The sequence below is a fragment of the Babylonia areolata genome, chromosome 1, assembly GCF_041734735.1.
Source record: "Babylonia areolata isolate BAREFJ2019XMU chromosome 1, ASM4173473v1, whole genome shotgun sequence".
Taxonomy (NCBI): Eukaryota; Metazoa; Mollusca; class Gastropoda; order Neogastropoda; family Buccinidae; genus Babylonia; species Babylonia areolata.
The window spans coordinates 51,498,364-51,522,437 of NC_134876.1; the positions used below are offsets into that span (position 1 = coordinate 51,498,364).

Sequence of the window (24,074 nt, forward strand, 5' to 3'; positions counted from 1 at the left end):
CCCACCACCCGCCATGTAGGCAGGCATACTCCGTTTTCGGGGGATGTATGCTGGGTATGCTCTTGTTTCCATAACCCACCGAACGCTGACATGGATTGCAGGATCTATAACGTGCGTATTTGATCTTCTGCATGCGTATACATACGAAGAGGGTTCAGGCACAAGCAGGTCTGCACATAATTATGTTGACCTGGGAGATCGTAAAAATCTCCACCCTTTACCCACCAGGCGTCGTTACCAAAAAACGAACACAGGACCCTCAGATTCAAAGTCCAACGCTTTAACCACTCGGCTTGTGCGCCCTTCCTAATGGGTATATACATGGCACACTGTTCAAAAGCCTGCTTCAGGTGCTGTACAAAGCACTTGCTTATATATACATACACAAAATATCAATATTATAATTATATTCATACCAAAATGTGAATAGCGAACTATGTACACACATACAAGCCCCCACCCCCTCCACACACACACATACATATGCAGGCACAAACAACCCCCCTGACCTCCACCCCCACCCCACTATATATATATATATATATATATATATATATATATATATATATATATATATATATATATAGATATATATATATATACGCACGCGCGCGCACGCACACACACACGCACACACACACACACGCATGCACACATACACACAAACACACACATACACACACACACATGCGCGCGCGCGTGCGAGTGACGGAACAGAAAAGACGAAATGAAACGAAATCTCTCCCTCTCTCTCTCTCTCTCTCTCTCTCTCTCTCTCTCTCTCTCTCTCTCTCTCTCTCTCTCTCTCTGTGTGTCTCAGTCTGTCTGACTAACAACGTCATCATTGATATTATCGTCGTTGTCGTCGCACCCCATTTCCTCTCTTCTTTTTCCTACATTTACTTGATTTTTCTTTAGTCTGATATTTTTTGTCACAAAAAAAAAAAGAAAAAAAAAAGACAAACTGAACCCGAAGAGAAAGGTGATTTAAAAAAAAAATAACACTTTCTCACAGTTTAGAAAAAGCAAGGCAGGGATGTATTACTACACTTTCTCGTAATCCCACGATTTTTCGTAACGTGAGGGGTAAAACCTGATGGGCGCCCAACTTCCTCTTTCGCTTCGTCAAGTCTCCACGCTCAGCTCTCTTTCAAGCCTGGCCTTAAAACTCACCTCTTCCTAAAATAGCCTCTGTTCCCTGCCTTTTCCTTGTCTTCAGTTTCTTCAGTTTTAGAGTTATGCATGCGTGTGAATGACTGGTGCAAAAGCGCTTTAATTTTTCTCTGCACAAGATTCAGCGCTATATAAATACTATATTATTATTATCATTATTATTACACACGTCAAGAAAATCATGAGACTGTGAGCGAAAAAGCGTGGGGGTGGGCGTGGGGGGTAACAGAGGGTATTGGGGAATAATACACTCTCACCAAAACCACATAAATTATCATTAACCAGCCATGGCTGACAACCATGCACGGCGATTTTCTGAGGAGATGAGGCTGAACAGTGGTAAGACTGAGTAAAATGTCTCCGCTACTTATGCACACCACTGGTTCAGCCTGCGCTGAAAACAGAATTCAGTCTACACCTGTGTAAAAAGTATTTATATCTTAGTTCTTTATTTGATGAAACGTCTCGGTGTAAAACCTGTATGAGTTTTATTGAGTGTATTTCTGTGAATTTTAACATTTCTTTTTTATGATTTTCGAGAGCATATGTATCTTAATGCAGCTTTCCACATGAACTGCCTGTGTTGAAAAAGTTCAAAGAAATGCTGAATTAATGCAGCATTCATTGTTACTTATGTTGAACAATTATTTTCAGTCCACAGAAATGGAGACGGATAAAAGAGATTAAAAAAGAAAAAAAGAAAAAAAAAAAGCTTTGAGTATTCTGACAGACTTCTTCGCTTATTTGTTGGTTTAAATGCACTTTATGGAGATGGTTGCCAAGTACTCCATCCTTATAATTGTTTTCACACACACACACACACACACACACACACACACACACACACACACACACACACACACACACACACACACAGACTTAGGGACAGAGACAGAGAGAGAACGAACGAACGAGCGAACGAGATTTTATCAATAGGTGTAAAGATAAACACAATGTGCTTATTCGCATCCGATTCTTATATACAAAAAAGAAAAAAAAATCAACGTAAAAAAAAAGAAAGAATAGAAAACGGTGACAGCCAAAACATTCACAAAAGGAACGGCACACAGAACTCAGACCTCGAAAAGTCTTTCTTCAGTAACTGAAATTTGAAATATTGTTGCTTGAAAAGAGAGAGAGAGAGAGAGAGAGAGAGAGAGAGAGAGAGAGAGAGAGAGAGAGAGAGAGAGAGAGAGAGATGATGATGATGATGATGATGATAATGATGATGATGATGATAATGATAGTGATGAAGGGACATCACTGACGGCGAGGGACCAGGATGATCAAACACCAAGGGGAAACTACTCATAAAAACAAGGGCAAGCATCTCTCTGGTTTGCAGCAATGAGCGCGTTATTAAACTGGATTCATAATCAAAATAAAATGTCAGCCACCACTAACTTGGATCATTCCATTCAAAAACAAAGCAACACCTAGCCAACCCGGATTTGTTGTTGTTGCTGCTGCTGTTGTCAACCAAAAATCTAGCCAGTAATATATTTTTTGTTTGTTTGTTCGTTCGTTCGTTCTTTAGTTTTACGTTTTTTCACTGTAAGTGATGTTAGACGAGGGTAGGGAAAAAATCGAGTGGGTGGAGGGTGTGTGTGTGTGGGGGGGGGGGGGGGATTACGGTGTTCAGTTTGTAAAAATGTCTTTTTTTTAAACACTTGTGACAACCTGGATCCCAGTACTACCTGTCACAGGGTCGAAATGCTGGCGACTAAACCAGCACCCCCACCAGTCCTCTCAGGAGGATGGTGAGGACGGTGGCTAGACACCCTGGTGGAATTAAATGACCCATCAAAGGGCGCCAGCTCTGGAGAGCTACCTGCGGCCACCTAGCTAAGGGAGTAAATCCTGACAGAAAATCCGGTGTGGGGCCCCTAAGGCGGTTGGATGGCAAACTTTGTCACTTTCCGGCAGCTCCTGCGGCCGCGTTGGCACCAAAATGTAACAGCCTTGCCGTTCCTTTGGATCTGTCAGCGAGGTGGAGAGGGGGGGACAAGCTGCATGGGCAACAGCCTGTCTTCCATATTACATTGCCCAGGCTTATATCCGTCCATCCATCCACAAACACCTTGCACGTTAAAACTGGAGAGGACACTTCAGCTTCGCTACTGGCACTAGCATTGGAACAACACGTGAAGCAACAGTTACCGGCTATAAGTTAGTGCTCAATTGGCGTAGAGCCGACGCCAGGGGTTGCTTCTGACGATGGGAGGGACCCTCGCGTCCCACTGGACAGCAACCGCCCGCTCAAGCTGGGCAGCCCCCAGCCAGTTAGGTGCTGTCCCGCCACGGCCTGCCTTCATCTATGGGTGTATGAAGATTAGGAGAATATCCGACAAGCAGGTCGTTAATTTCCGCACCAGGCAAAAAGAAAACTTCAAGAAAAGGATCAACAATAAAACTGACCTGTCGGAATGTCCGGACAATGATGCCTGGACTCTCCCAAGATCTACAAGACATCAGCGATGCCAGAAAGACGGCCGTCATAAACAGCGAGCTGAAGAGACTAAATGTGGACATTGCCACTCTGCAGGAAACATGGCTGGCTGACTCAGGAACACTAAAGGAGGGGGGCTACACCTTCTTCTGGCCAGGAAAGAGTTCTGATGCCCCAAGAGAGTACGGAGTAGGCTTTGCAGTCAGGAACAGCCTGCTGAACATGATCGAACCAGGCAGCGGCGGTTCAGAACGACTATTGATTATCCGCCTCAACACCTCCGAAGGCTATGTCACTCTCGTCAGCGTATATGCTCCAACACTGTCCGCATCTCCAGACGCCAAGGATGAGTTCTACGAAAATCTCGCATCAACCATAAGGAACATCCCCAGGACAGAACAACTTGTTCTCCTGGGCGACTTCAATGCCAGAGTAGGTGCAGACAACGATTCGTGGCCCTCCTGTCTCGGTTCCTTTGGAGTGGGGAAAATGAATGAGAATGGACAGCGACTACTTGAATTTTGTACCTGCCATGAACTGTGCATCGCCAACTCCTTCTTCAAGACGAAGCCCCAACACAAAGTCTCCTGGAGGCACCCGCGCTCAAAACATTGGCACCAACTGGATCTGATCCTAGTAAGACGAGCTGCTATCAAAAACCTTCCCCACACTCGCTCTTACCACAGCGCAGACTGCGACACGGACCACTCTCTGGTATGCTGCAAGATCAGACTGCAACCAAAGAAGTTCCACTGCTCAAAGAAACAAAGGAACTCTCGCATTGACGTCAGCAAGATGTCTCAGCCAGACCTTGTAGAACAGTTCGCAGAGGCCTTTGAGAGATAATTCGATGCATTGCAGCCCAGAGACTCTGCCACAGAAAGATGGGAAACGCTACGAGACACCATGCACCGCATTGCTATTGACCTTTGGGAAGAAAACCGCGAAGTCCCACGACTGGTTTGAGGCCAAATCATCAGAGATGACTCCCAGTATTAAGGCCAAGCGCGCTGCACTCACCGAGTACAAACGGTCACCCAGTGAGAAGAACCTGCAAATCCTCAGGGCCGCAAGGAGTAAGGTTCAGTTTAGCGCCAGGCGATGTGCAAAATAAGTACTGGACAGAGTTCAGCGAAGAGATACAGAATGCTGCTGAAAGAGGCAACATCTGAGGGATGTATGATGGCATCAAGAAGGCACTGGGACCAACACAGTGCAATACTGCCCCCCTCAAATCCTCCACTGGGGAAGTAATCAAGGATCCAAGCCAGCAGATGGTGAGATGGGCAGATCACTACTCCGAACTTTACTCCACAGAAAACATGGTGTCCAACTCAGCCCTCGATGCCATCAAGTGCACGTCGGTCATGGAAGAACATGACGCAGAGCCAACTGAGGACGAACTCAGCAAGGCCATTAACAGCCTGACATCAGGCAAGGCACCTGGCAGTGACGGAATTCCCCCAAACCTCATTAAAAACTGCAAGACTACTCTTCTGCATCCTCTGCACACAGTCCTCTGTCAGTGCTGGAATGAGGGAGCTGTACCGCAGGACATGAGGGACGCCAAGATTATCACCCTCTACAAAAACAAGGGTGAAAGGAACGACTGCAACAACTACAGAGGCATCTCACTTCTCAGCATTGTAGGCAAAGTCTACGCTCGGGTCCTCCTAATTCGCCTGCAGAAACTGGCCGAACGCGTTTACCCGGAATCACAGTGAGGTTTCCGAGCAGAGAGATCTACGGTAGACATGATCTTCTCCCTTCGCCAAATCCAGGAGAAGTGCAGAGAGCAGAGGATGCCCCTGTATGTCGCATTCATTGACCTCACCAAGGCCTTTGACCTAGTCAGCAGAGATGGCCTTTTCCGGGCTCTTCGAAAGATCGGCTGCCCCCCAAACTGCATAGCTTGATTGAGTCCTTCCACTCCAACATGAAAGGGACGGTGCAGTTTAATGGTAACCTCTCCAAGCCCTTTGACGTACGCAGCGGTGTCAAATAAGGCTGTGTCCTCGCCCCCACCGTATTTGGAATCTTCTTTGCTCTTCTCCTGAGACATGCGTTCAGCACAGCACAAGAAGGGATCTACCTGCAGACCAGATCAGATGGCAGGCTCTTCAATCTCGCCCGCCTCAGAGCAAGGACAAAAGTCCGCGAAGCCGTCATCAGAGACATGCTCTTTGCTGACGATGCCGCAGTTGTGACCCACACCCAGCGGAACTTGCAGTCACTAATGGACCGCTTCTCCAAGGCCTGCAAAGATTTCGGTCTGACCATCAGTCTCAAGAAGACAAATGTCCTAGGCCAAGACACGCCATCTCCACCAGCCATCACCATTGATGACTACGAGCTTGAAGCCATCCATCAATTCACTTACCTTGGGTCCACCATCACCAACAACCTCTCCCTTGACACCGAGATCGACAAGAGGATCGGGAAGGCAGCCACAGCGCTAGCCCGCCCCACACAAAGAGTGTGGACAAATCCCAAGCTGACCACGAAGACAAGGATGGCTGTATACAACGCCTGCGTCCTCAGCACCTTGCTGTATGGCAGTGAGGCGTGGACGGCACATGCTCGTCAGGAGAAAAGGCTCAACACCTTCCACCTGAGAAGCCTACGGCACATACTCGGCATCTCCTGGCAAGACAAGGTGAGAAACACCGAAGTCCTGACTCGCGCAGGCCTCCCGACCATGTACACTATGCTGAAACAGCGTCGGCTGCGCTGGCTGGGCCACGTTTGCCGCATGGAAGATGGTCGCATCCCAAAAGACATCCTTTATGGAGAGCTCGCCACGGGGCAGAGAAGCATCGGCCGCTCACAACTGAGATACAAAGACGTTTGCAAACGTGACATGAAGGCACTTGAGATCAACACTGAGTCCTGGGAGGATCTTGCAGATGACTGCAACAAATGGAGAAGCACTCTCAAGAATCAACTACGGATTGGTGAGGACAAACTGTCAGCTGCTGCAGCAGAAAAGCGAGCTCGCAGAAAAGGGACAGCAGCCGACAGACCAGCATCAGCTTACACATGTGATCGCTGCGACAGAGACTGTCTCTCTCGTATCGGTCTCTACAGTCACAGACGAAGCTGCCTGGTCCAAGCAGACAGCCCAATATAGACATTAGGTCGGATATACTCTATCCATGGTCAGCCATGACCGAAGGAGGCCTACTACTACTACTACTACTACTACTACTACTATGACAAAAATGCAATTCGTTTCTAAGGTTTGGCCATTGCAGAGAGAGAACAAAAAGAGTTTTAGGTGAGTAATCATTGGACTGTTTAGTGCCCTGTGATTGCATTCGTGGCTGTATCATTATTCTGATCTTTTGAAACGCCAAGTCCATCCTAAATTCAAATCAACTGCCAGCAATAGCGGGGGACAAAGACGGGAGAAAATCATTCGTGCATTGTTTTAAGTCTAATGGAACCGACGCGGTGCTACCTGGAATAAAAGAGACACCCATTATTGGTTGTTTTTTTGTTTTTTTCAGCAACAATAGTACTGGAAACACACCTGCTTTGTGATTCGTCATCAAAGCTTTCATTGATCACAAAACCACATGGACCAACCAGCAATCAAGTGGATGATCTGCCAACCCAGAACACCCCAGATTTGCTGTCAAATACCCTGGCAAGTCTATGAATCCCCTGGAAGAAACACTACTGGATGTAAGAAGTCCTAAGCATAGCTTGCAATCTAACATCCAAGTCTGTAAAGCAAAGTGGTTGTCTTACAAGACATTGATTACAGACGTTTCGTAAATGTGCAAAGGGGTCGAGTGTGTTTAATACATGCCAGTCATTATTATCATTATTTTTTAATGACTAATAATTAGTTGGTTTTGTGTGCGTGGGTGGGGGGGATAAAGAGTTTGGTTTTCTGACGACATTGATCATTACTTTAGGATAATAATGATGGACACGTTTACCCTACGAATTATCTGTGAGCAGAGATCTTCAAGAAAGAACAGACACAGGCTTTGGATGGACTCGACAGTATCAGTTGTGTGGATGACAACGTTATAGTTGGCAAAAGAGGGAGCAGTCAGGATCTTGGCTTAGGGTAGACATCATCCCAGATTCTGAGTGTTGCATACCATGTACCTGAGCCTAGATCCTTATTGCTTTTCAAGGTCTTAACCTGCTCAGATCATGATTACTCCACAATTTTTACCTCAGTCCAGGTACTGACTGCACCGTGATTTCTACCCCAGTCCACATTCTAATCACCTGATCTCTGCGAAAATTTCATGTACACATATATACATGTACAATTAATACTAATGACGAAATCTGACAGCCCTGTCTAATTTCACAATTTTCACATTACTACTCATTACTATCAACATCATCATCATCATCACTATTAATTTATTATTATTGTTATCATCATCATCATCATCATTATCACTATCATTATCATTATTATTGCTGTTAATATATTATTATCATCATCATCATCATCATCATCATCATCATCATCATCATCGCTATATCATCATCATCATCATCATCATCATCATCATCATCATTATACGTGCCTTGTTGGTAATGCATCTATTGTTTATTTATTTGTTGTTACTGCTGCTGCTGCTGCTGCTGCTACTACTACTACTACTATTACTACCACTAAAATAAATAAATAAATAAATGTATTTATTTTATTGCCCAAGATCTTGCAGTTGAGAGGATGGGGGCGTTGTGATATTGGTGAGACTATGCTTGATTGCCTTTTCTTCAGAGCAGAAGTTTTAAGGTTTTTTTTTTTTTTTCACCACAAAAATGTATCCTACGCCGACTTCACGGGGGAACAAAATCTAGCATGTCACCGCAGAGCATAGCAATCAAATTGTAGCTTTGTTTGTGCTGCAAGAATCAGAGGAGCGTCAAAGCGCGCGCGAGAGAGAGAGACCAGCAGAAACCAAGTTTCGCGTTTAGCAGTAATGCGAGTTCAGAATATCAAACAGAAAGGACGGAATGGGAAGCTGCAGACAAAATTGGTTACGTAAAGGGTTTTCGTTCCTGCTGAAATGAGCGGATGAACAATTTTTGGTATCCATAACCTTCAGCGTTATTTTCATCTTTTCATTTACTTAGAAGCATAAACACGTTAGAAATATGCAGCAGTAACTGCGGTTTTGTCGTTTAATCCATTCGGTAGCCTCAGTCCCTAATATACGTGTCACGGGAAAGCATTAACACGTTAAGAATATGCAGCAATGACAATGTTTTGGTCATTTAACCCATTCGGTTGCCTCAATCCGTATCTATGTCTTTTCATTCACAGGAAAGCATAGACGCGTTGAAAAATACGTACGTAGAAAGTATGCTATGTGCAGGAATAACTACGTCTCAGTCCTTTGTCATTTAGGGACTACGTTTTGAAACATTTGTCCTCTGTTTCAGAACCACACCATGGCGGCACGTTACTTGAAATCACCACTGTCAGCTGTTTTCGTAACACTGATGGTGATTACACTCTGTGCCATTGGTCAGTCACTAGCGGTAAGTCCTCTCCAATACAGGCGACTGGTGAAAGTCACTCGTTGTCCAGGCCAGGTCATTTCTGGGGCCCACCGTTACCAGAGTGTGTCCAGCCGTAGTGTGCTGGAGTGTGCGTCCCTCTGTCGGCCCGACACGCCCTGTGAGTCTGTAGTCTTTGATGTGGACAGCAACCTGTGTCATCTGAGCAACAGCACGGCCAGTGAGAACTGCACCAACACCGTGTCAGAGTGTGAACACTGCAAGTACTATCAAAAGGTGAGGGATAGTTCTTGTGGTTTTGGTGTGAACCTCCATTCGTATCCTCTGCGTCTGGTGCAGATTGTAACGGAATGGCTATTTCTCGGCTTATACCTTCCTGTGTATCTGTCCCCGTTTCTCGTGATCTGTAGGTCTATGGCTTTGTGTGTGTGTGTGTGTGTGTGTGTGTGTGTGTGTGTGTGTGTGTGTGTGTGTGTGTGTGTGTGTGTGTGTGCTATGCATGTATATGCGTAGTCAGTTGCACGTGTTTTGATTTTGGTTGTGTATGGCTTCATCAAGGTGTAGAAGGGACTGATGAGTTTCTTCGGGTTTTCAAAGAAAGGCTGATTCTGTGTAGATCACCAGAATGGGATTTGCAAGTTAACAGCAGATTCAATGTTTATATAACTTCCTTTTTTACTTTACCAAATGTTAAAAGGTGTTTACCGGTGAATCTAGATTGACATTTAAAGTATACGATCACACGATATAGACTTGGTATGAGTGCAGAATATACAACGAACTTAATTTATTTTGTCAGCTTTGCCAGAGAAGAAAAAACCTGAAATGCACTTTGTCATATCCTATTCTGTTTCGCAGACTTCAATTTAAGTACAATACGTAACACAGTGATTTTGTGAGATCCCAGGTAATTTCAGAATGTGGTTGATTATAAGGAATCTGCACACACCTAAACCATTAGAAAATATGCCATTTTATCTGTATATATCGTTAATCCATTCTTTAATCTTAGAGTTATTTCCAAAGCATGTCCTACTTACGAATAACGGGTTTTACTGCGTGCAGGAAACCAAGCATATATTATGATGTGTATCATGTATTAACTATGTGAGTGTTTGTCACTTAAAAAAGCATGGTGGCTTGTCTGTGGATTAAAAAATGTGTTTTTTAGTACTTTTATTTTTTGACAACCTGTCATGAGGAGCAAAGAACAAACAACGAAAACACCATCCGGCCATCCAACCATCTTACTTTTTTTCTGTCTCTCTCTGTCGCGTATTTCTCTTGATGAAACAATGAGGTATAGTGTATTCTGTATTATCTCACTGTCTCTGTCTCTGTCTCTGTCATACGCACACACTATGTGGAGTGATGGCCTAGAGGTAACGCGTCCGCCTAGGAAGCGAGAGAATCTGAGCGCGCTGGTTCAAATCATTGTTCAGCCGCCGATATTTTCTCCCCCTCCACAAGACCTTGAAAAGTGGTCTGGACGCTAGACATTCGGATGAGACGATAAACCGAGGTCCCGTGTGCAGCATGCACTTAGCGCACGTAAAAGAATGCACGGCAACGAAAGGGTTGTTCCTGGCAAAATTCTGTAGAAAAATACACTTCGACAGGAAAAACAAATAAAACTGCACGCAGGAAAAATAAATTTAAAATGCGTGGCGCTGTAGTATAGCGACTCGCTCTCCCTGGAGAGAGCAGCCCGAATTTCACACAGAGAAATATGTTGTGATAAAAAGAAATACAAATACAAATGCACTTATGGCCTGGAAACGGTTCAGGAAAACGTCTGTGACAATCGCATGCATACATAATGTTCTCAAGCGCATTCCAGGAGAACGTCTGTGAGCACGGGGGCAGTCCCAGCGCCGATGGTCAATCTTGCATCTGTCCAGTTGGTTTCTATGGCAACAGATGTGAAATCACAGTTGCAGGTAGGTTTGTGTGTGTATGTGTTTATCTGATTATCTCAACACAAACACGCGCGTGCGCGCGCACACACACACACACACACACACACACACACACACACACACACACACACACACACACACACACACACACACACACACACACACACACTCACACACACACACACACACACACACACACACACACACAGACACACACACACACACACACACACACACACACACACACACACACACACACACACACACACGTGCGCACTCTTGATTGTTTACTTGCGATATCATTGTTTGAGTTCGTCATGAGCTTATTCTACGTTTGTTCTAAGATTTTAGGTGTAAGCAGGTTTATTTATGTGTGGGTCAGACATCTGCATTTTTGTTATGACATATTTTAAAATCGTGCATGCGTCTGTGTGTCCATGTATGTATTTGTGTCTTTGTGTTTGTGTGCGTGCGTACGTGTGTGTGCGGGTGTGTCTGTGTGTCTGTGTCTGTGTGTTACAGTATCTGCTTCAGCTGTTGGTGTTGCTGTTGACATTGTTAATATTCGCATCATGACAATCTACGTGATTGATATGGATTGTATTGTGTGTGTGTGTGTGTGTGTGTGTGTGTGTGTGTGTGTGTGTGTGTGTGTGTGTGTGTGTGTGTGTGTGTGATTCCAGACTGTGGGGACTGCCTGGAGAAAAATCTGATCACGACAGCTGGCCAAGTCATCTGCTATGTGAAACCTTCTGGTGCGCATCTCCCCTTCCCCATAGTCTGTGATTACACAGACACGGGGGTGCTGAAAACCCGGGTCGCCAGACGCATGGACATGACAGCCAGCTTCAACCTCACCTGGCAGGACTACAAGCAAGGCTTCGGTGATCCCCTGTCCAAGACCTACTGGATGGGGCTGGACAGGATCCACCTGCTGACCAACAACCGACGATACCTGCTGAGGATCGTTGCCAAGATGCCATCCTCCACCGAATACTATCAGATGTATGAGGACTTTGTCTTGCATAACGAATCCAGCGGCTACACTTTTTCCTTAACGATGGATAAAGATATGGGTCTGGGTGATTGTCTTTCCGAGCTGCAGGGAGCTAAATTTAGCACCTATGACGTGGATAACGATGATAGCGCTACGGTACACTGCGCAAATCAACATGGGGGCGGGTGGTGGTTCAAGGGAGAGAACTGTTCCTCGTGCAATCCTTTCGGGCCGATCCTGACTCCTTTCGATGGAATCCGGAAGGGGGTCACTGGAGAGTCGTTCTGGACTCATAAACTTGGTGACGTCATTCCTTTTAGGTTTCGGATGGCTTTCTCAGCTTTGCCCTAAAGAATTAATCTATCTCTTGGACCAACACAGTAATTGTTTTGTTGAAGGAAATTAACAAAATCTATAGGGACAACCAGTTTAGCACACCGTTTCAAACTATAGCGATTCTTCTTCTTCTTCTCCTTCTTCTTCTTCGTTCGTGGGCTGCAATCCCCACGTTCACTCGCATGTGCACGAGTGGGCTTTAACGTGTATGACCGTTTTTACCTCGCCATGCAGGCAGCCACACTCCGTTTTCGGGCGTGTGTATGCTGGGTATGTTCTTGTTTTCCATAACCCACAGAACGTTGACATGGATAACAGGATCTTTTAACGTGCGTATTTGATCTTCTGCTTGCGTATACACACGAAGGGGGTTCAGGCACAAGCAGGTCTGCAGATAATGTTGACACATCGGAAAAATCTCCACCCTTTACCCACCAGGTGCCGTTACCGAGATTCGAACTCGGAATCCTCAGATTGAAAGTCCAACACTTTAACCACTCGGTTATTGTGGCCGTCCTGCACTGAACATTTTCCCAGCTACAGCATGGCGAAATTAAGGGATGGGGTAAGCCTGGATTAACGTGTATACCAACTGACACTTCTGCGCCTCACGATGTGTTGGAAATGGAGGAAAGAAGACGTCCTGGAATAGTCTGAACTCACAATTGCATTACCACTCGACATGGGGGTCGAGCTGGACTAGCCTCAATTTACCCTGAGGCCAATTTCGGGTAAAGACGCCTTCACACCAGTCATTCACACGCATGCATAACTCAGAAACTGAACAAACTGAAGGCGAAGAAGAGGCAGGGGAGAGAGGTTATCTTGTGAAGAGGTGGGTTTTAAGGCCAGACTTGAAAGAGCTGAGTGCGGAGGCCTAACGAAGCGAAAGAGGAAGTTCATTCCAAATGCAAGGTCCAAAGACAGAGAAAGAGCGGCGTCCAACAGTGGAGTGTTTGAATCTGTGTATGTGTAAACGTGGTGGATCCGAAGCCGATCGTAGAGAGCGAGATGATGACCTAGATGTAACGCTTTCCGCGTAGGGAGGGAGGGAATCTGAGCGCACTGGGTCGAATCACACCGGCAGGTCGCCAATATTTTCTCCCCCTCTATTAGACCTTGACTGGTGGTCTGGACACTAGTCATTCGGATGAGACGATAAACCGAGGTCCCGTGTGCAGCATGCACTTAGCGCACGTAAAAGAAACCACGGCAACAAAACTGTTGTCCCTGGCAAATTATGTAGAAAAATCCACTTCCATAGAAAACATAGAAAAAAGAAAAGAAAACAAAAAACAAACAAACAAAAACAAAAAAAAACAACAACAACAAAAAAACACCTGCAGGCAGGAAAAAATACAAACGAAAATGGTGGCGCTCTAAGTGTAGCGACGCGCTCTACCTGGGGAGAGCAGCCCGAATTTCACACAGAGAAATCCGTTGTGACCAACAAAAAAAAAAGTGCAATACAATATAATGCACTACAACGCAATACAATACAAATTAAGGGATGGGGTAAGTCTGGATTAACGTGTATACCTACTGACACTTCTCCGTCTGACGATGTGTTGGAAATGGAGGAGGGAAGTCGTTCTGGATTAGATGCCTCACCACTCCTTTTATATTGTCAAGTGAGAAAAGTAAAAACGAAGGCAGTGCGGGATGGTGTGTTTGCTGTTCTTCTTCATATTTTTCTTCTTCCTCATAATATGAATTTTTTTTTAATCGTTTTATCAGTCTTAAGTGTATATGACTCACAAATAAGTTGCACATCTCCCAGTAGCGACGCATTGTTGTTGTTTTTTCTTTAATGTTTGAAACGGAATACATATTTTGTGTTGTCACTGGTGCAGGTTTTTATGTACGCATACTGTTTTCGCACAGTTTTTGTCTCTGGTCTACAGGGAAGACAGAATCATGTTAATTGATTTTTGATTGTTGAAATATGTAACGTATGTGTGCTTTTCTAATACATGCTTCTTAAATTTTGTTTTGATAGTTTTGTTTTTCCGTTCACCCTATTGTGGGTTGACGATGCAGTATTGATTATGTAATTGTACTTAAGACGGTTCCAGAATGTAGTGTAGTTTCTTTTCATTCCTCAAATATCTCAAATAATCTTACTGACAGGGAATGTATGCATAATTATGTTTAAAATGCAAGCATTGCACTATTGTTCCTGAGTTTTCAGGTACTGAAATTATGGCATTAGAAGATAGGTTGTTCTTTGCAAATGGAAAAAAAAAGTTACATCCCCCGCGAACAGGATACTCAATAAACCACGAAACTAGTAAGATGGTTACATCTAAATGAGGAAACACACACACACACACACACACACACACACACACACACACACACACACATATATATATATATATATATATATATATATATATATATATATGCCCAACACAGCTTATATCGCAAATTGACATGTTTACAGTTGGTCCAACAGTAAAGTATTATCAATGGTTTCTCCTTTGCAATGGGAAATCATTTACGGTTTAGTCTTTTGTGAAGGACAATGATTCTCAAACTAGGAGGCAAATTTGAACTTGTGTAACTTCCCCCAATGGCCAGCTATTGATAAATATGGTCCGGAGTTTATCTTAAATTTTGCCAAATATAACCAGTTCTGGACAAATGTGTTTGAAAGTTATAAGATTTTCTTTTATAAATGTGAACCAAAAAACTCAGCGGAACTGCTTGCAGAGCCATTGTGTTATAATAATCGTGTTCAAATTGGTAAAAGGTGTATTATATCCAGACTGCTCAGTAATCATGATGTGTATTGTCTTGCACAGTTTTTTGATGATGATGGTAAAGTTTTTTCATATGTACGCTTCGAAGAAAAATATGATTTGCACATTGATTTCCTTACTTATGCTGGATATAAATCAACAATAAACGAATTAGTTAAAAAGCATAATATTCATGTGGATAGCAACAGACACACAAATACTTCTCTCTGCTTCAAACACTTGTTTTCTGTTTCTAAAGGCTCAAGACCATATTATGATGTGTTGATTGAAAATGATATGAAACCAAAATGTTGTGAGAAATGGGACTTAAAGCTTAATGCATCATAACTGGAAATCTTGTTTTATGCATGCACACAAGATAGTTGATGTAAAGCTGAAATGGTTTCAGCTGAAAATAATACACCGATGTTTATGTACAAAAATTGTTTTAAAAGAAATTGGTGTTACGGATAATAACAACTGTAGTTTTTGTAGGAACACAAAGACAGTATTGATCATGCTTTTTGGAAATGTAATTATGTGCAAATGTTTTGGAACGCTTTAACGGACTTGATAAAAGACAGATGTGTAAACGCAGGAAATTTAAAGTTAACAGAATCACTTGTGCTATTTGGACATGATGTGACAATAGCAACTGATGCTGTTTTGTGTTTTATAATATTGTTTGCAAAGTATTACTTATATTTATGTAAAATTGAAGACAGCTTTTCACAAATATCAGTTTTTTTTTAACAAATTAAAAATTCGATATAGAATTGAAGAATATAATGCATATATTAACTTTAACCATGCCATTTTCTCTACCAGATGGCTGCCTTACAAATTATTGATCACAAATGATTAGTAACCTGTTCATGATTAACGAAAATTAACCACCCATATTTATTTTCTTTTTATTGATATTCATAAGAAATGATTGAGGTGTTCACTTTCTGCAAACGTGTTCTAAGATACTTGACAGTTTGTGTTCCTTGACAGCTTGTGTAAGATCTTAAGAAATGAATGATAATACTCCATGATGATAACCAACCAGTGTATAATCCAGCTGCTTGGCTGTTTCTATCAAAGTATTTATGGTGTTTGTTTGTTTGTTTGTTGTTGGGTTTTTTTTTTGTTTGTTTTTTGTTCTTTGTTTGTTTTTTCTTCTTTATAAATGTCCATTAAGATGCTGTTGTTGTTGTAAAATGTCAACCTAATGGAATTAAAAAAAATGTTTAAAAAAAAAAGAAGAAAGAAGAAACAGAATGAAAGTAAGGGGGGAAATAAAGAAGAAGAAAAAAAAAGAGAGAAAAAAAAATGAACTGGCTCTTAGTGCTGCAGCCTTGGGGGCTAGTTGGCCTTTGGGAACCATACCAACGCCGACTGTCATAAAACCCTCTTGGCCGAGAGAGTGGGGACGTAACTTGGGCAAGTCATTCTCCACTGTAATCAAATTCTAGCCCATGCATACGGGACAGCAGTTACCTCCTCTGCTGTTCTGATGTTCGAACACGACTGACTATCGTCAAACATATACATGTAAATCAAATATCTATGGATAACAGGAATTTGATAACAATACTGAATTAAAAGTTCATGAATTAGAGCGCGATATCCATGGAAATTACAATATTGCATGGTTTTTTGTTTGTTTGTTTTTTAACGTGTGATCCTGATTTGTTTTCTGGAACGGTTAAAGCTGGAAGTAACTAATATCATACATATTGATCTCGTACTTGTGGGAACAACAGCTTGGTTCTTGACCCCCGTTGAAATATGACAACTACAGTAATTTCAACAACCCAAGAGCAAAACAAGTAGCAGGAAACACGGTATTTGTGACCTACACTTGGTGTGGAAGGAAGGGATACTCGCTATGGTTAATATTTACACCGAAAAAAAAACAAACAAAAACAAACAAAAAAAAACAACAAAAAACGAACAACAACAAAATGAAATAACTTTACTCTAAAAGCAAAGTTGACTGCACTTATTTTCTGTTATTTGAAATTATTATGTGCAATTTTGAGTGGGGCAATCGTTAGCTTAAATTGCCGTCCTTTCTTTCTTTCTTTCTCTACTTTTTTCTCTACACTTTTTCATTTAATGTTTTCGTGTTGTTTTTTTTGTTGTCTTTTCATCTTTCTGGTGAGCATTGTTGGTGAGTGTTGGCGGTTCACAATGTAGACAAGGTATGTTGGCGGTTCAAAATGTAGACAAGGTACGTAACTTCTATCGGAGTACAGTGAAGAAGATTTGTTGATTTTCTCCCTTGATGCATTGTCAATACAAGCCCGTACAACCAATATCTCTTTCTGGGCTGTCAGAGAGAGAGAGAGAGAGAGAGAGAGAGAGAGGGAGAGAATGAATGAATGGATGGATGGATGGATGAAGGAAGGAAGGAAGAACAGAATTAATCTTTATTTTCAAACGTGAAGATACTAACATTTGGCCGTCTTACATATCTGCCGTTGTTCTGAAATACACACACACACACACACACACACACACACACACACACACACACACACACATATATATATATATATATATATATATATATATATATATATATATATATATATATATATAAATGTTGTTATACTCAATACGTGTATAATTCAGTTTCAGTTTCAGTTTCAGTAGCTCAAGGAGGTTTCACTGCGTTCGGATTTTTACATGTATAACACAGTGTCAAACTGAGAGACACAACATCGCTCAGATCTGTACGAAACGAAATAGAGAGAGAGAGAGAGAGAGAGAGAGACAGAGACAGAGACAGAGACAGAGAGACAGAGAGAACATTTATCAGTGTTAGCAGACTCCTGCTCAGTAAAACATAGTAGTATACCAGTGTGTTTCTCGTGAGTTTCACTACCTGAATGGTATCGTTCTGTCAGGTCACGACAGCTCCCCTTAAGTACCTCGCCTGTCAGCAACGCCATACATTCTTCCCACCAGCTCCGTCACCTGCATCGTCACCAGTATCATCATATCCGTCATTAGCATCGTCAACATCAGTCTCACCATCTCTGTCATCAGCATCGTCATCGCCAGCAATCTGATCATCCCCATCATCATCATCAGCATAATCACCAGACTTACCATCCCACGATCAGCATCGTCATCACTAATCTCATAATCTCCACCATTAGCATCGTCATCATCAGCATAGCCACCGATTTCCATCATCCCTATCATCACCTGTCTCACCACGCCCATCGTCAGCTTCGTCAGTGACATTCCTCTTACTACTCCTCATCATTATGACCATCATCATCATCATCATCACCGTTAGTCTCGTCATTTCGATCAGTCTCATCATGTGCATCAGCAAGCACAAATGGTGGTGTTTTTTTTTCCTTATTCTGTGGACAGAAGATGCACAGTTTCATATAAAAGAGATCAACACAGAGAGAGAGAGAGAGAGAGAGAGAGAGAGAGAGAGAGAGAGAGAGAGAGAGAGAGAGAGAGAGAGAGAGAGAGAGAGAGAGAGAGAGAGAGAGAAGGAAATACAGATAAAGATGCTTCATAAAACACACACACACACACACACACACACACGCACGCACACACACACACACACACACACACACACACACACACACACACACACACACACACACACACACCTCTATATACGAAGGAAATACGGAATTACAGAAGCCGTTTATTGCCAGGATAACTGACAAAGATCTCACATAAGTATCAAAAGAAACTGCAAAATCAACACCATAAACAACATCAATAATAAATGTGTCTTGGTCATGACCATGACGCTTACAAGCATGCAGTGTGTTGATAGATTCGGCAAAATATATAATAAACAGCAAAATATTGTGATATGAAATACTGTGATAAACAATCACTTTCTTGATTTCCCCACTCATTTAAAGTACGAATGCAAAAAATCTGAACGCATGCAACAAAATTTGATAAGAAACCTTCCTAAGTGTTGTCCTTTTTTTATGTGGGGGTGGGGGTGGGGGGGCGTGGGGGGGGGGGCGTGGGGGGGCGTGGTGGGGGAGGGGGGGGTCCAGAACCTATCAACATGATCAAATACATGAAAAAAGAAACACAGACACCAACCAACCAACAAAGCGAACAACCCCTCTTTTCTAAAACTATGAACTGTCTGTCGATACTGCATCAATCTGATCTATTTCACCGCCAAGTATGTAGGTTATGAGCAATACTCTCCACAGCGCCAAATGTCTCAGACTCAACAATCTCAGTCACACGTTAAAGAACCCACGACAACAAAAGGGTTGTCCCTGGCAAAATTCTGTAGAAAAATCCACTTCGATAGGAGAAACAATTTTATTTTAAATGTAGGCAGGGGAAAAAAAAATGGGTGGCGCTCTCAGTGTAGCGACGCGCTCTCATTGGGGAGAGCAGCCCGAATTTCACACAGAGAAATCTGTTGTGACAAAAAAGAAGAAAGAAAAAGAAAAGTAAAATAAAAATAAATTAAATTAAATAAAATAATAATAATGATAATACAACACAACACATTACAATACACAATTTAGATCATGTCAAAACACCTCAATGTTATTGTACACTTAAAACCTGGTCAGGGTGGCGAAGGTTAGTGATTGTTTCATTGTGCGGGAAACTGGCTGCAGCTTGTCAAACTTTGCTACAACATGATGAATGGGTTCTTCTATCATGACCCCTTGATGTCGACTAAAGTAGCCTATTACCGCGAAAGAGCTGTATTCTCTCGCTTTCCGTGTTCGTACTCTCGCCTCCATCATTTTCTTTCTGCTGCCAACTACACCCCTTCCCCCCTCCCCCAAACGCCCCGACCCTACCCCCCACCACCCCCACCCCCCACCCCCCCAATCCCCCACGTCACTCAAAAGTCGGACATCTTCCACTAAAGATTGACGATGACGCCACACTTCCCCAATCTGATACGACAGACGTCTTCATCTAGTGATAAAAAACTTTTACATTCGTGGGTCATATCATTTGGGTCAATATCCTTTAAATGACAAATGAAACGATAACCTGATCCATGTATTTTTTGTAACCTAAAAGAATTGTTTCTTCGCGGGGAAAGCAAAACAACTGCATTGGTGGAAAATTTCTAGTATTCTATTTTACATTTTAGTCAACTAATTTTCTTTTGGGCTGTTGTTCAAAAACCCGTTCTTCTCAATGTCAAGACTAGTTTTGCATGCACTTTTTATTTTCATTTACAGAAGCAATACATATATTTAAACGAAACATAAAGGACACACAATGCAGCACCACCTGGAACGCATACATAGAACAAGACAAGACAAAATACAAAAAAAGACAAGACGATGCATATGTCCTTTTACACAACGATAATAAAATTATTACAATACCGACAGAGACAGATGGAGAAGGGAGGTTGCGTCTGCGGTCCTCAGGTTTCCCCCAACGACTAGTTATGGGCCTGAAGAAGAAGAAAAAGATTACAATACAACCATCATAGTAAGTTGGCCACAAGTTTCCAGATGGCGATGATTTTGGAGGTTTCATGACGCATAGCGCCCAGTTGGGAGTCGGATTATTGTCAACTCACGGAAGAATTGATGATGACAGCGATGTCGAGTTGGTAGGGGCAGGGGCCATCTGCAGCGAGCGGTCTTCGTGGAACAGCCCTGTCTCCCTTTTACTCCTTTATTTGGCTGTCATCATAGTGACGAACTCTGCAACATGGACACAAACAATTAGCTTATGAAATTATGTTCTAAATTCCCTTTCTGTCACCCCTTTCCTTCTGTCTCCTTCCTTCTTTATCTCTCTCTCTCTTTGTCTCTCTGTCTCTGTTTCTGTCTCTCTCTGTCTCTCTTTGTCTCTGTCTGTCTGTCTCTTTGTCTCTGTCTCTCTCTCTCTCTTGCTTTCATCATTTCATTCGTTTATGGTAATGGTATGTTATGAATTGAAAGTTTATTGATGCATTCACCCATGTCATAAGAACCTCTTGGCCAATGACATCAATGTGTCAAAGCGTCTCCCTCTCTCTCTCTCTCTTTCTCTCTCTCTCTCTCTCTCTCTCTCTCTCTCTCTCTCTCTCTCTCTCCACTTGTTCATCTGTCTGTCTGTCTGTCCGTGTCTGTCTCTTTCTCTGAACGATCTCATTTCACATAGATACCTAGCACTGCGTTATGAGAAAGGTTTAAGAACACAAGAGAATACGGATATTCTTTTTTTTTTCTTCTGTGAGCTTATTTCCTTTATTATTCACCTCTTTTGGTTGTTTTCATCTGCCCTTTTCCAGTTACCCACATCCACCACGCCTCCCGCCGTTTTTTGTTTTAATTTTATTTATCTATTTTTGTAACCGTATTATACCGGTTCCTGCCCCCCCCCCCCCCCCCCCCCTTTTTTTTTTTTCAAGCAGATTCATTGAATCATTGGCCGTGACGGGCGCAATAGCCGAGTGGTTAAAGCGTTGGACTCAATCTCAGGGTCCCGGTTTCGAATCTCGGTGACGGCACCTGGTGGGTAAAGGGTGGAGATTTTTCCCATCTTCCAGGTCAACGTTTGTGCAGACCTGCTAATATAATGCCTGAACCCGCTTCGTGTGTATACGCACTCATGAAATCAAATATGCACGTTAAAGATCCTGTAATCCATGTCAGCGTTCGGTGGGTTATGGAACTAGAATATACCCAGCATGCACACCCCCGAAAGCGGAGTATAGCTGCCAACATAGCGGCGTAAGAACAGTCATACGCGTAAAAGCCCACTTGTGTACATACGAATGAACGTGAGAGTTGCAGCCCATGAACGCAGAAGAAGAAGAAGAAGAATCATTGGCCCTATTCAGACTTAAGTAATTGAAACAAAAACACTGTATGTGTTCAGGTTATTGGTGTGAAGAAGGAAGTAATCGCGGTAGAACAACCGTCCTGGTAAGCGCCTTAGCTAGGGAATACTGTCTGTGTGCTAGTATTTCGGATGAGTCGCTCGCTAAACTACGTCATCGTACTTACAGGCATATTGTACCGGGAGAATTTGGTTAGAAAGGAAGTGAATCCAATAATCTAGACATTTTCAGGTCGTGAAGGATGTGTGTGTGTGTGTGTGTGTGTGTGTGTGTGTGTGTGTGTGTGTGTGTGTGTGTGTGTGTGTGTGTGTGCGCGCGCGCGCGCGTGCGCACAGAAGAGAGAAGGTGTGAGAGGAAGGGTGATCGGTGTTTGTGTGGATGCGTGTGTGCGTGCTTGCGTTCGTGTGTAGTGTGTGTGTGTGTGTGTGTGTGTGTGTGTGTGTGTGTGTGTGTGTGTGTGTGTGTGTGTGTGTGTGTGTGTGTGTGTGTGTGTGTGTGTTTCATGTACGTGGATATGTTTATAGACATACATGAAACAATGGTATTCATACTTGCAACATATTCATACACACACAAACACACACACACAATGGCGCACACACACACACACGCACATACGCACACACACACACACACACACACACACACACACACACACACACACACACACACGATCACGCGGACACACACACACACACACACACACACACACACACACACACACACACACACACACACACACACACACACACACACACACACACGATCACGCACGCACACACACACACACACACACACACACACACACACACACACACACGATCACGCACGCACACACACAGACACACAGACACACAGACACACAGACACACACACACACACACACACACACACACACACACACACACACACACACACACACACACACACATGGACGAATTCCATCACTTCTTTATTGTAGACATAGTGGTGAGTGGGGGGCGGGGGGCGAAAACAGTGGGGGCAACAAGTGTCATGTGGTGAGAAACGAATGGGTGGGGGAGGCATGATGGGGGTGTGGGGGTGGGGATTGAAAGGATGGAGGTGGTGCAAAGCGAACCAGTACACATAAAGAGTCAATCGACCACATGCCTCCCTCACAATGTGTATCATAGTAATAACCGCCATATAAAATTGCAAAACATCAAGGCAAGATTCACCCCCCACCTCCAACCCCTAAAAAGAACAAAAAACAAAAGAAAAGTAATCTTCTACCTCCACCCACCCCATCCCATCCCTTTCTCGCTAATGCCACGTGACTTCTATGCACACAGACACACACACACACAGACACACACACACACAGACACACACACACACACACACACACACACACGCACACACACACACACACACACACACACACACACACACACACACACACACACACACACACACACACACACACACACACACACACACACACACACACACACACACACATTGTCAATCAAGTCGCATTTGTTTCATCTCAACATTACAAAAAAAAAAAAAAAAAAAAAGAATATTACAACTATTTACAACATTCTCAGACAGAATAACAATCTTTCAGACAGGGACGGTAAGAGGAATGAAGAAAGGGGCAAAAGAGAGAGAGAGAGGGAGAGAGAGATTGAGGGAGAGAGAGAGAGAGAGAGAGATATATACCCAACACAAAATCGAAGAAGAACAGGTGTATCAAACAAAGTACCATGCATTCGATCGCAAAATGAAAAACAAAAGCTCAAACTTAGACATAAAGAGAGGAACAGAGAGAAGTGTGGATGGGGAGAGGGGCGATAGAGAGAAATGAAAAAAAGTAAAAAAAAAAAAAAAAAAAAAAAAAAAAAAAAAAAAAAAAAAAGCCAACCTCTCTTAACTTTTTGCCACCACAAACAAAATCGCTCCAGAAGTATAGACCTGCAGTTGGATAACTAAAAGAAGCGAAGAGACAGTTCAAAATCGATGTTGTCTTCCTCAACACGCTCAAACCTTCAGGGGAAGCAGGCAATACTTGGAAATTTAATAATTGATTTCCTCCGATGAATATGGATAGATGCTAGAATAAAATACATAGTTCTAAACGCACGGCTGGTGAGAGGGCGGGGGGGGGGGGGTGTCGTTT

General features: G+C 43.1%; 1 protein-coding gene across 1 annotated transcript in view; it reads right to left on the minus strand.

Moving 5' to 3' along the window:
- Positions 1-19,135: 19,135 nt before the first annotated feature.
- The window catches only part of LOC143283820 (calmodulin-alpha-like), a 183,858-nt gene continuing 178,919 nt past the window's right edge, over positions 19,136-24,074 (minus strand). The window contains exon 7 of the mRNA XM_076590241.1: positions 19,136-20,807. Within this exon, the coding sequence (XP_076446356.1) occupies positions 20,779-20,807 (29 nt within the window). The 3' untranslated portion in view covers positions 19,136-20,778. The remainder of the gene's footprint in view (positions 20,808-24,074) is intronic.